Source organism: Melopsittacus undulatus, chromosome 3 (assembly GCF_012275295.1).
Source record: "Melopsittacus undulatus isolate bMelUnd1 chromosome 3, bMelUnd1.mat.Z, whole genome shotgun sequence".
NCBI classification, from domain to species: Eukaryota; Metazoa; Chordata; class Aves; order Psittaciformes; family Psittaculidae; genus Melopsittacus; species Melopsittacus undulatus.
This window is the reverse complement of record NC_047529.1, coordinates 10,723,398-10,737,312: the sequence shown is the minus strand read 5'-3', so window position 1 is coordinate 10,737,312 and position 13,915 is coordinate 10,723,398. Positions and strand designations below refer to the sequence as shown.

Below are 13,915 nucleotides of genomic sequence, written 5' to 3'. Positions count from 1 at the left end.
GTAATTGTTCACAATTAGGGTGCTGAGGCCCTGGCACAGGGTGCCCATTGAAGCTGTGGCTGCCCCATCCCTGGCAGTGTTCAAGGCCAGGTTGGACACAGGGGCCTGGAGCAACCTGGTCTAGTGTGATGTGTCCCTGCCCATGGCAGGGGTTGGAACTGGATGACCTCAAGGTCCATCCAACCCAAACCATTCTATGGATCTATGGCCTTGCACATCCCTGCTGTGTACCCGCGGCAGCAGCGGTGCAGGATGACGGCAGCAGCACCTCTGTGAAGCCGGATGCTGCTGACAGACACTGGGGAACAAGCGAGGGCCGAACCACGTCCGTGAATCCCCTGCCACGAATGGATCCAACCGCTGAAGTCCCGCACAGAGCGCAGGGACAGCCCCGGGGCTGTGCAGCCCCAGGGACCGGGGTGGGGAGGAAGGCTCTGGGCAGGAGGGACGGCTCCGCCGTGCGGCCCCGGGGTGCGCTCGGAAGGCTGCAGGTCCCGGCTTGCTCCCGGCTGCGGAGACTGATCCTGCCTCCCTCCCACGCTCCGTGCTCCTGCTGCGACCTCCCTCCTGGCACGGCTCTGGGCAGCCGCTCCCTGCAGCACCCGGAGAGCAGGGAATGGGTTGGGTTGAAGGGACCTTAAAGCTCATCCAGTTCCACCCCCTCTGCCATGGGCAGGGACACCTTCCACTAGACCAGGTTGCTCCAAGCCCCATCCAACCTGGCCTTGAACACTGCCAGGGATGGGGCAGCCACAGCTTCTCTGGGCACCCTGTGCCAGGGCCTCGGCATTCTCACAGGGAAGTTTTTTCCTAATACCTATCCCACACGTAACCCCTAAAGGCTTCCAAGATCCTGGAGCTGCTCCTGTCCCCACCCCCAGAGCCCCTCCTTGGACTAAAGCTCCAAGCCAGTATCAGGTGTTGCTGCTGGAGCTGGGCTCTCTCTGGGCTGCTCTGGCCAGCCCCCTGTGTGGTTTGGGGGCATCACCACTGCCTCCATTGGTACCTGTTTCCCCTGGAGAACGTGGTCTGGGTCCAGACCCTGCTCTTCCTTTCCCCCAGTGAAAGCTGAGGTCTGGCAGTGAGACCTTCCTCGCAGGTAGCTGAAGGCTGTATCCTTGCAGCCATATCCACAGAGGGGAATAAGCTGCTGTGGTGCACCTGCACCTGACCATCTGCTTCCAGAACGGAGCTGCACGGGACAGGTGGGAATGGGCGCTCCTTGCACTGAAATGGGAGCATTCACCCGTGTGCCTCCCATAGCCGGGGGCAGCCATCAGGGACCCTCAGCCCCGTTCGGGGCGGCAGAAACAGCTTCATCCCTGTGCTGGGCACCGGAGCTGTGAGGGAACAGGGCTCGGAGCCACCCCAGCCCCAGCGCTGGTTCCTCTCCTGCCCTTGTCCCGGCTTAGTCTGAGGCTGTGCTGGGCTGCCCCAGCGAGCAGGGCAGCGGGGGGAGATGCGGAGCTCGGTGCGACGGTGCTGGGGGCTCAGGAGGAAGCCAGGGACTGACCCAGGGGCTGCCATGGTGTTAACCCCTGGCAAGCCAGAGGCAGGAAGAAGGCAGTGATAAGAGATGACATTGGAGCAGAGGGAAGGGGGGGTTGTCCCTATGGGCATTCCACCGGTGCAGACCCCATAGCAGGCAGCGTACATATACAATAAACTCCAGTTGGAGCAGCCTGAATGATCCATCCCTTCCTGTGTGAGCTGTGCAGGGAAAGCGAAGCTGAGGTTACCCTGACCAAGCATTGTTTCCTAGCAAACTTCCAGGGGTTCACGGCTTTTTCCTCCCACTTATGAATAGAGGCACAGGATCCATGGCATCCCCGCTCGCACCAGCAAGGGAGATGTGAAGGCAGCAAGAAACGGAGGCTGTAGGCTGAACAAAAGGGAGAGAAAGCAAGGGGAGGAACAGGGGGAGGAAGCCCAGTGAATAGGGGGAAAAGGAGAGGAAACGGGAGAGGAAATAGTCCCGGGGAGAGCAGCACGAGGTGGGCACGGCAGGGCCAGAAGAATGGAAGGAAATCCTTGCAGAAATGGGGGATTTGAAGCCTGTTCCCTCTGTGCCCGCGATGTGCGTTCCCTGGAGCTGGGGAGGAACGGGCTGGGCTGGGAAACAGAGAGGGAAGGAGGGCGAGGAGGAGCCCGTGACCCCGGAGCACCCGGCTTCACCTGGGTCACCCATCCTAGAGGATGGGTTCTGGGGGGTGACCCCAGCCCAGTGCCACACACACACAGATCCCACAGCGCACCAGGGATCACGGCTCTGCGCATCCCAGTGCTCAGAGGAGGAGCAGGGCTGCCAGCGACTACGGCAGGAGGGAGAGGAGCTGCGGGAGGAGGGAGCTGGTGATGCACAAAGGGACCAGGGCAGAGAGGAGCCCACAGCCCCCAGTGATGGAGGCAAGTGGGGCCCTGGGCACAGTGGGAGCGGAGGGGAAGGAGCCAGGAGGGAAGGGGTGAAGTGGAAAAGGGGGAGGACAAGGGAGCAGAGGCTCCTGGCACAGCTCAGCTGTGGATGCAGCATCCCCATGGACCTGCCGCAGCTGATGGGTTAGCGCTGGTTCAGAGCAGTGCTAGGGAGCATTGCCTGTGACTGGAGGGGGGTTATCCCCGATGGCTTTTCCCTGCTGTGTAGACAGCGGATGTGTGTGACCCAGGGATGCTGTGCCAGGAGCTGGGCTCGCTCTGGTTGCTGGTGCTGGAACACGCACCCCTCCAGGCCCGGGTCAGATGTGCAGAGGTTGGAAGCATTATCCCTCGCTGGTGGGGACGGACAAGGTGCCTTCTGCCGTCCCACCCTTGCATCAGTGCCGTGTTTGAGTGTGTTTCTACCCACATGGGGAGGGGTCTGTGAACACTGATGGTGACCTGGGCACAACACTGAATCCTACAACTGCTTGCCCCAGGTTAGGGCATGGTGGCCATTGTCAGCTGCTCGTGGTGACAGGGGCAGCAGTAGGGCTGGATGCAGCCCTTCACCGGCTCCAGGGCATCGCTGCTGGCAAGGAGCAGGGGCTCAGCACTGCGGCTCCTTTGCTTAAACCCTGCTCCTGAGGCATCTGAGGTCCTTCAGCCCTGAGGGCACCCAGGCTCCCATCACCTCTATCTGCTGTGCTGTGGTGTCAGTGGAGGTACCTCAGACCTGAGCCTTGCCCACCACAGCTCAGTACCGGTGCTGAGCCCCAGTCCTGCTCCCCATGGAAGCAAGCTCCAGCAAGGGCTGCCTGCTGCCCTCAGGCCAGGGCAAGCACCAGAGGTGCAGCGCCCTGCATGGGTAACCCCATTTTAAAAGCCCAAAGCATTGCTTTGGCCTTGCTTAGCTGGAGGTTGGAGCAGGTGGGAAGCTTCCACTCATATAGGGAAAGGGTGAGCAGGGCTCTGTGCATGGCCCGGATGCTCTGGGCTGGAGGCATCTCTCACTAACAAGTCCCAGGTGAGGAAACAAGCTCTTCAGAGGTGGCAACAACACCGGGGCAGCTTTGGGAGCACAACAGCAGCATCTGCATGTGTGCTGCATCAGCAGGGAAAGGTCTGCACCGTCTGCCAGCACTTACCATAGCCTGGGAGGGAGCAGAGCCCTTGGGAGAGGGTTCACACCATTGTGCTGGGTACGTTCCACCCCTGCTGAGCAGGCAGGATCCAACCCCCGAGGGGTTCAATTCTCCCTTTGTGTTTCTGGTGTCCCCACAGCCATTGCTTCCCAAGCAAGCAGCAGTTGATGGTCAGGGTCCTGCACTGCTGTGCTGCCTCCTGCGCCAGCAATGCAGGCCAGCTCCTTGCCCTTGCACTGGGATGTGTGGCACGTCGGGATGGGGAAACTGCTGCTTTTGTCCTGGTTTGGGTCGCTGTAAATGCAAACTGGAGCAGTTCTGTCTCTGTGGGTGTAGGAGGGCAGGAGAAGTGTGTGGGGATGGAGACTCGCTGTCCAAAGGGCACTGCTGGCCTGCACACAGATGACCTTAAGGTCCTTTCCAACCCTAACTGTTCTATGATCTATGGCCACAACAGGCTGGAGCCAAAGACAGGGTGAGATCTCCCTCCTGGCTGGCCCTGAAAGCAAACAGCAGTCACCTGGGAGGGGGATAAAAGGAAATAATCGGGCACTGACAAATGAAGCAATGGATTAAGGTTATCAGATGTTTCCTGCTGGGATTTAATGCCCTAAAGGGCTAGTGCATTATATGTATTAAAAGTGGATAGGTTCTGCTCTCACCTAAGCGGCACCCCGGTAACTAACACACAGAGCTGCAGATTGTACTGCATCAGGGCTGAGCATCCCTTGGCACACATCATCCATAAAGGGTGGCAGGACATGGCCACTGAGGGCACCTCTGTGTGCAGAACAGGCGTCACACAAGGTGACCTGTTGTACACGGGGAGGGAGGGGGTGACAGAGAGCAGACTGTCCCTCCTTGTGTGCTCCTGACTCTTTACAAGCAATAGGAGAAGGGGGAATCGCTCTAAACTGATGGGAGATCCAGATCAGACATTAGGCAGAAGTTCTTCCCTGTGAGGGTGCTGAGGTGCTGAGAGCTGTGGCTGCCCCATCCCTGCCAGTGTTCAAGGCCAGGTTGGATGGGGCTTGGAGCAACCTGGTCTAATGGAAGGTGTCTGCCCATGGCAAGGGCTTGGAACTGGATGAGCTTTAAGGTCCCTTCAACCCAAACCATTCTATGATTCCAGACACCCTGTGGTAGATGAGGCCCATGGGCTCTGTCTCCCCCTTCCCATCCCCTTTTGTTGCGGAACAAATCAAAGCCAGGGTTTATTTTAATTGTTTATTGTATAATATAAAACTACAAAAGTAAGACTGCTCATTTCCATGTACATTTGTCCAATTGTTTTTTGATTACAGCCCATACCTACATGTGAATACAGTAATCTGGTTTCAGATGTATATGTCTGTAATATTGCATAGAAAAGGCACAGCTCTAAGGTCTGTGGGAGGGGAAGGGGAAATACAGCCTTTTTTCTTTTTTTTATATATTTTTCTCTTTTTTTTGACAATAACAAGCCCTGTTCAAAAATCCATGCACTGAACATGTCACACTATTTACACTTTATCCAGAATCCTGGCCCCTCCAGGCGCTCGTACGGATAACGCTCAGAACTAGATGGGAGTTGAGGTTGGGATTTTATCTGCAATTGGTGTGTGTCAAGAGGTTCCGGAACTTGCTTTGTTTTCAGGGGGAAAAAGAAATCATCAAGAAAAGGAAAAGTGCTTAAAAAAGAACGAATTTCTTCAACACTGTTCAGTCTCATTCATTAACAGAAGCACTGAAAGCAACTTGCACAGAAGCAGGATCCTGAAACCTGATGGGGGGAGAAAACAAAACCAAACCCAAACCGAAAGAAACCCTGTAACAAGAACAAGAAGTTCACAATGTGCTGGGGTGAATGAAACCGTTTGTCAGACAGGACCCGTTGCGATTGACTCAATTTAATGGTGATAAAAGCACAAACTCCAGGGTTCAAACCCTGGTTTTCAAACAACCCAGGCTGTCACCACACAGCATCGAGGACAAACCAAACTACCTTTCACAAGGTCCAGATTTACTCTCGCAGTGATTGCTTCAGACTGTGGCTCTACCGCGATGCTCTCCTCGCTGCCCGCAAGGAAGGTGCCACTGGTGCAGTTCTCTGTGACACTGCTCTTCAAGAGGGACGTTCCCCTTCCTTTGCATACGGGGCTGTGGTGTCCAAGGACGGGCTGGTCGGACGCACGGGGCAGTGCAGGTGGCTTGAACCCTCTGCCACACGTGCACAGCGCGGTCCTGCCTTCGTGCCTGGCCTCACCTTCTGGCATTGAGGTGGTTGTGGCTCCGTCACCGCTTCTAGGGCTGAAGGGGACATCCTGGGATGCTCTCCAGCCCCAGGACTGTAGCTGGGCTTCCCGTGGGTGACAGAGAGATTCCCCTTTGTCAAACATCAACCAGGCCAGCGCGACGGGGACGATGCGTTAGCTCCTGCCTCCTGCTGTGGACGCCACCAGCGGGGACAGGGTAGGAGCCTGATTAGGATGAATTTTGAACCTAAAACTGTCCCTCATCCATACCTTTTTTTGCATATTTCAAACAACCAGACCCATATTAGAAAAGGAGTGGGGGGAGTTACAAAAATACTCGCGTTGAACCATGCGTATCCTGACTGGAACTCAATTCATGTTCTCTGAATCTGGCTCCCACACCCTTTTCCATAGAGATTTACATTCCTACAAGAGGATACATTCCTACCATACATTCTGTACATGTTACAATCCAGATGTTGTTAGCTTCACAATAAAATAAATATATTTACAGAAGGAAACAAAAGAATAAATAATTTATGAAAAAAAATCACTTCAAATCCAAAGCTCTTTTATTCTGCTCCCACCTTGTCACTTCATTGCACATCAATGTCAATGTCCATCCCTGCTGTGGAGAAATTCCACACGTGGCTGCTGTTCTGCTGTTAGGACCATGGCAAAGGCCACACTAGAGACAGTAAGTGACTGCATGGGGACAAAGCCACAGCTGAGCCTTTCCCGCTGTAGCATGCACTACCTTGCTAACCTTTTGCCCAGTCCCATAGGTTATATCCTATGGGATTCCTCTATGGATTCTGCTACAGGACATGTGCTTCAGCACCAAGGATACACAGACATCATCTTCTGTGTGGAAGAGTGGATTCAGAGATTGGCTCCTGCCCTCTGGATACAAAAGCTGCAACTAACCCCACTTGACAGCACAGCTCTCCAAAATGGGATTGATGTCAACTTTTGCCTGGCATATGATATTTGCTTAAATGCATAAGGAATCCCAAAACCAGGCAGCTCCAGCACGCTGCAGATCAGTTTTTAACCATGGTAAGGCAAGTGCTTACCAAGTTACCATGGGAAACTTGGTAGCATTGAGAGCACTGCCCATGTTTTCCCAGATACTCCAGCTCCAGGAGGTGCAGAATCCAACAGGGCTCTTTGTTTTCCTACAGGGGCTGCAGCTGAGCAAGGCCTAGAGGCTGCTGGGTGTGAGATGGAACTGCCACCCCACCTCCCACCCCACATTTCTGATGGTCCCTAAAGCTACACTTGGTCAATGGTGTTCTGGTTGAAACAATAACTTACTATTTTAAGTCTATGTAAGGAAACTACTTCAAATCCATTGCTCCACTGAGTTCAGCTTGGGAAAAAGAAGAAAGCAAACCCACCCCCTTAGTTATTTCCCACAGCCCCACATCTCACCCTGGCAGATGAATTAGGAGCCAGAAGCACGTTTTGTACTTGTAGATGACGCATTTCCATTAGGAGTTCCTTCATTGCAAACCGTACTTGCTCTCATACTGTGTCTGTGCACACATCCAAGTTACATCTATCTAGATACTAATAAATACATATGGCCTGGTTTAAAGTGCCAATCTATAAAAAGCCGCCTCCTCACAAGGCAGGCGAGACCCAATTTCATCCATGACAAGAAGGGAGCAGAATGGACTGAATATTGCCAAATGACGTAAAACATAATTTAAAATTTCTTAAATAAATAGAAAAGTTATTCCTAAAGAAGCCATAGGCATGTCAACAATATAGGTTGTAACCGGCACTCAACAGCTAAAGTACCATTGGAAAACTAAAATGCCATAGCAACTTCAGCAATAGGCATGATACATTGCAAACATAGGTTCTTAAATTAAATGTACACCACAAGGAACTTAAAAAATGCTATTGGTGCAGTAATGAGAAGACTTCTCAGGTGTTGGGGGGAACGGGACCATGCATAGAAAGCTGTGTCTGTATATTTCTTGTAAAACGGGTCTATAAAGTGTAAAGCAGGTAACACAGTTGATACAAGAAACCAACCCTACGCGAGATGCCAAGTGATGCAACACGACTGGCTCCAGTTTCAACAGCAATGGATATTAAAGCAAGTCCATCCAGTGCAGGTTAAGAGATGAGCTTCACTGCAGTAATACTGAAGTTGCCTTTTTCAGCACTTAGCACAGTGAGGTGGGGAGAGGGAAGGAGAAATGCTCCAAGAAAGGGCGAGTGGATGCTGTCAATGCCAGTCTTCTGCCCGCTCCGCTCAAACGCCCGTCGGTCACGAAGGTTGAGAGCTGGCTCTCGGTGGGCAACGGGCACGTTCCCCCTCAAAACCATTCATTCCCAGGAGTGAGGAATTCCTCACCTTCAGGTGAGGAAGTGCTGATCTGCCGCTGTGTTAAGGCGCTCCACATCACAAGGGACAGACTGGATGCGATGCCCCAGCAAGGGGACACCGGAGCGGGGAGGCTGGAGCCGCGGTGGTGGTGCTCAGGACCTCTCCGGGTGAAGTTCCACAACTGTTTCCTGCCAACTGCTTCACATACGTGTTGGAAAAGGACATGGCTCTAAGTTTCAGGAATCACAGTAGTGCGCAGTGGGTACAGCAGGGAGCAAACACTTGTGAAACTCCGACAGAAGCAGCTCCCAGCCCTTTCTTAAAGCACTTGGTTGGTTGGTTGTTTGCATTCAGGGAAACCGACTGCAGGCTTATTTGATCCAATTTTCTCTTTGCACCATACACATATAAAACATTACAACTCTGTATAAAAGTACAAGTGGTTCTTGTACATCTGAATTATGCAGGAACTATGTGAGCAAATCCTATCAAAATAGCTATTTTTTGTGTGTATAAACAGCATTTGTTTTTTAGAAAAAACAATATCATAAACTGCAGAATCTGTACAAAAATATAAAATAAATTTGGGCAGCAGTTTCTAAACAGCCATGTAAATGCAACACTTAAAGAGGAGCAGGTTAATGCCTCCGAAAGGCTGAATTGCTAAGTCAACCTAGACAGGGCTAAAATGGTATTGAGATTATCTAAATAATAAAATCTTCTTTACCTCTTGCAATAAAACTTATAGAAAAAATAGACAAATATGCACATGCAATTTACAGCTTTCCCCAACATAATCCTTGTGCTTAGCTTTGACATAGTTTTTTTCCCATTTTTTTCTCTCTTTTTTATTTTTTTTGTAGTAACATCCCATTGTCTACAATACATATTCTTCCCTATCCCAGGATATTCGGTCTTCCTTGAGGAACCACTTTAACAAAAATACATTAGAAGTGGTCAGACATGGATGAAGGCACTCCAACTCTGCTTGAAGCAAAAACTAGTGTGATCCTTTTCTCTTCCAAAAAGGCAAGCAAGGACGCATGCACAGTGCTGTGAATTGGGGGTGGGACTATGGAAATACTACCGAGTGTATATATTGGTACTTAAAATAATTAAAACAACAAAAAAAAATTTGCTATATTTCTATGCTTTAAGACCCAACGAGCACCTCCATGATGTGATCCAGTTCTGTGAGGTCCATTTTGAAAGGCTGATTTGGAGTTACTGGTTGACTGCTGTACGGAGCAAGTGTTTTTAGGAGCTCATCTGCTGAGACAGGAGCCATTTTTGAGGCAGCCCCCGTGGCAGACGTGCAGGGGTCAAAATCATACATGGACGTATCAATGTCAGCGAACAGGATATCATCCAGGGTCAAGTCCGTGAGGAACCCTGTGGAAGCTGTTATCTCAAAGTTGCCAGGTAGGGAGTCCATGAGTTTGGATTCAGCCGTTCTGCTCTCCGGGAGGCCCTCAGGCTTTTGGACACTGGACTCGCTGGGGTGATCTTTAGAGTCATCGGCTGCTGCTTGGGCTGCTACTGCCTCTGCGGAGGTAGGTGCTGGACAAAGCTCCTCGATTTCATCCAGGGCTGAGGAGAAGCTGTCCTTTACTGGTTGGAGAGCAGGAGGTGGTGGTTTCGAGGGACCATCGTGCTGGACAGTTGGGGAAGTGCAAAAAGTGTCATCCTCGAGCAAAGAGGCTGGGGTGAGGCAGGACTCCAGGGGCATAGTGCTTACGAAGTCAGTGGGGAGAAGGGGCTGGGAGGCCAGGTGGCTGAACGCCGGCTGTGCCTCGCGGAAGTTGTCGCTGAGAGGGTCGGCAGGCTGCGAAGCGGTCACGAACACGGGCCTTAAGCTGCCTTCTTGTTTGAGTTCTTCCTGGATTCGCCTCAACATGTTGTTAATTAAAACTGTCTTTTGCAAGCTTGGCTCAGTTAATGGCCTGTGGTTATAAAGTTTCATAAGGGAAATGTTGAAGATAGTCTGACGCTGTAAGGTGTAAGACACCTTAGAGGGACCGTCAGTAGGAGATACCACTTTGCCTTCCAACCCATCTTCATGCTCGTCAAACTTCCGCTTTCCTCCTTTCCCCAACATATATCTGAAAGGAAAAGAGTAAAGACTGATGAAGCCAGCAAAGCCTGAAGCCTGTTCTTCCTGCCCAAGTCACTATCCCAATCCAACTACTCCCTTGCACAAGCACTATGGACAGATTGACCACTCCGTCCCCTCCTTACTTACCCCTAATAACAAGGGGAAATCGGTCCACATGAATAACTGACAGCAGACACCTCAACACCATGCTCTGGTCCACCATGGTTCAGCACCACTACACTGGTAAATCACAAGCAGGAATTCAAACAGCATCTATAAAACTCAAACCCTTGCACTCTTGGCAGCAAATTTCCCCCTTGAATATGTTAAATGTATGGTCCCCAATATCCATACACCGGTGCACATGCTACAGATGGTATATAGAACATTTAAATTTCCTGACTGATGCAGTACTATGCTTGGGAACACAAACCTAATAGACCAAAGTTCCTGCAATGCATTTCAATTGTCATTCAAAAGCATGTTCACAGGGCGAAAGGGAGCAAAGCTCAAGCAGTCGTATACTGAGAGAAACCTCCCTGGTGAGGTCAGGATACTGAACCCTTCAGCACACCAAAGCTATATGCATATGACCTTGTGGGTTTATTTACCTGATTGCCTAAGGACTTAACTACAGAAGCAGAAAATGCAGTTGGTACACTCAGAATTAGATAAATTACAGATGAAGATGATGATCCATCAGGTCTTTCAGTCTAATCCCCAAGACCATTCTCCACACTACTCTCTGCTGCTGCAACCAGGGCCTTCAATCCCGACAGTGCCTGGGTACCAGTTGGAGGACAGGGGCATCTGCCTCACAAAGCTTCAGATGATTTTGGCATCTCCTGAACCTCTGAGCATCCCCCTCCAGGGTCCAGACTCTAGGAGCACCCCATGTCCCACATTGTGAATCCATATGGGAGCGCGGACCTGCCTGCACCTTGCACTGGGGTGATGTGCTGCATCCCCACCTGCACGTGAAGCAATGGCAGCTCTGACAGAGGGCTGTGCTCTCAGCCCCTGCTCTTCTGGTTATGGGAAGCATTTTCACATGATGGTGTTTGAAAACCCCAGCTTCTGCCTGGCTAAGGCAATGCCAGCAGCCTTTGCTTCCTCTGGCAAGACTCTCAGGAGCTTGCTAGCCACACACAGAATAGCTTTTGCACCAGAGCAATGATGCATCATTCCGGATGCACCATTTGTCTTTGCTTCCCCCCATCAAAGTGTGTTTCTCACTCAGGGCTACATCCATGTCAGGTTTCACTTGAGAACAAAAGAATGATGGAGGGATTTTTAAGGAACAAAAATCAGCATAAATGTGTGTGCTTCTCTCCTGCTCAAATGGCAGGTTTTGAAGAAGGAAACAATGGGAATTTTACCAAACTTGTCCCTGTATCATAAATAACTGCTGAGCCAGGAGTAAGTAGGGGAGTTCAACCCCTGGTGCTCTCTCTTCCAGGATGTTTCCAGGCGCCTGGAAATGCTCCTCTACACAGCAGTCCCAGCCTCATTTTGTCACCGTTATTTTTGTGACATGAAGATCCCCCCAAACACCAATGAATGAAACAATTGCTGTGCTGTGACAGAAGCACAACCTAATAGTATACACCTGTAGAGGAAGGTGTTAGGGGCAGAAACCCTCTGCCCCACACCACCACTCATCTCCAGTAAGGAGCCAGGGTTTGTTGTGGTGAAACAGCCGCAATCACATAGGTGAAACAGCACAGGCCTTGGGACAGGGACTTCAGTCAGTGCTGGTGAGATGGCAGCTTGCCTCCAACTCTCCCCCCAACTACCTGCATGGGCCCAGTTTCACAATGAAGCTGGTTTATCACACCTACATCAAACTAGAAGGAGCAAAGGCCGTTACTACACTTCACCTGCCCATCCCATAGGCTACATCAGATCGGCCAAGGAAAAGCCCTGCACAAACAGGGGTAGGACTGCAGGCACTGCAGGGCAGCACCCTGGCTGTGCCTGCTTCCATGTCTTAGGGCAAACATTCGGCTTTCCGCATGTCCCCAGGTAGAGCAGTGAGATGCTGGAGCATTAACCCAGCTGCCCTTTCACTGGCACCCCAGACGGCTCCCTGTTCATCCCTGCATCTCTCCCTCCATTTAACAAAACGTTAATGCAATAGCATGAAGATTTCTCTCTCGTTTTAAAGAAGGAAATAAAATGGAAGATGCTTTCCAGCCCCAGCTACCCAGAGAGAAGTTGCAACAGGCACATAGATTTTTAACCCCAAATCTGACTCCTCTCATACAAGCTTTATTACCCAGTTATTGCCTAGCTATCATTCAGGAGACAAAATTTGCCTTCCTTATTTGAGTACAATTCCCAATTCCCCTAAAATGATCTGCACCAAGCAGGCCTGACACCAGTTCAATCATTACAGACTGGTTCTGCAGACAGTCAAAGTGGCTAAGGACTTGCAAACCTCCCCAGGAATGGCTGACAGACATTTAAAAGCAAAGAGCCCTTGAGAAGCAGGAGAAAGGGGCAAAAGAAGTCAGGGTCTCAATGCAGAAAAGGGCTTCAGAAAGCATTTGCTGGCTGTTCAATCCAAAAGGACTGGATGAAATGAGCCTCTTCTGGTCTAAAATAAGTCCCAAATCCAGATCATTTTCTAGCATATTATGCAATTAAAGAAAGAAAGGCAGGGGGGAGGGAACAAGCTGAGCGAGCTGAGGAACAGGTAGGCTGCCATCCAAGCTCCTTGGCCAGCTACCAGCGATCCCCGCGCCTGGAATCTCGGGTGAACAAAACCTCTCACTGCTGCCGAAGCCTGGTTTTTCTCTGCTCCCTAGTGTCGCTTCCATGGACTACTCCAGAGCTGTGCATGTGGGCTTGGGGTGCGAGGGGGGGCTTTGCTGTTCATGATGGACATGCACCCTCTCACTTCAGACGGAGCAAGGAAGGGAGCACCAGGCTTCCAAGAATCAAAACCCCTGCCCAAGTCCAGCAATGGGTAGGAGAGCTAGGAGCTTTCTGTCCCTTCCTCCTACCTCCTCCCCTGAAAGAAGGCAGACTCTGTCCTAAAGACATAGCAATGCTCTTTCCGCAGTGCTCTATTTAAAGGAGACGTCTTTGAATTGCTTGGGGACTATCAGAGCTTCGAAGGTTGTCAGGCTCTGCCAGGAATGCATTAAAATATTCACTCTACAAAGCAAGCCTTTTTCCCCCGATAAAGGAAACAGCCCATCTGGGTGGCCACGCTCCGCTCCCCGGGCTCAGCTATTTGTTAGTATTATCAGTTATTATTACTATTCATCAGCAAGCATTCTGGATGAACCCAACTGAATCCACTTGCATCCAAGGTTGAGGTGCTGGTAGTGAAGACGCTGTTTAAGCTGATCAGTCAGAGCTATGGGATCATCATTAGTAAACACAATGACAGCCCCTCACTACGTCATTTTCCAGGAAGCTTAGAAATGATTCAAGGTTTCCTGTATGTATGACTATGAAGCTTCCACATCTTACTCAGTCTTCACATAACTTGGTTCAGGGCTTGTCCTTTCAAAGGATAAAATAGATCAGGCAACTCCCAATGTTACCTATGAGCTTTTGAGCACAGCTTTCAGTTTCCTTTTCCCCAGTAATGCTCTCTGAAGCGGGTCTAACCATTAAAGGAGCAAAGCAGGATGCCAGCCTAAGCAAGGGGGTTTTATTCCCCCACAGAGGG

The 13,915-nt window shown here is 51.0% G+C and overlaps 1 protein-coding gene across 3 annotated transcripts in view; it reads right to left on the bottom strand.

The window, feature by feature from the left end:
• Positions 1 to 4,770: 4,770 nt before the first annotated feature.
• The window catches only part of SERTAD2 (SERTA domain containing 2), an 82,734-nt gene continuing 73,589 nt past the window's right edge, over positions 4,771 to 13,915 (bottom strand). For all 3 annotated transcript variants that reach the window (XM_034060471.1, XM_034060470.1, XM_005147441.3), the window contains one exon: positions 4,771 to 10,237. In XM_034060471.1, the coding sequence (XP_033916362.1) occupies positions 9,289 to 10,233 (945 nt within the window). In that variant the 5' untranslated portion in view covers positions 10,234 to 10,237 and the 3' untranslated portion in view covers positions 4,771 to 9,288. The remainder of the gene's footprint in view (positions 10,238 to 13,915) is intronic.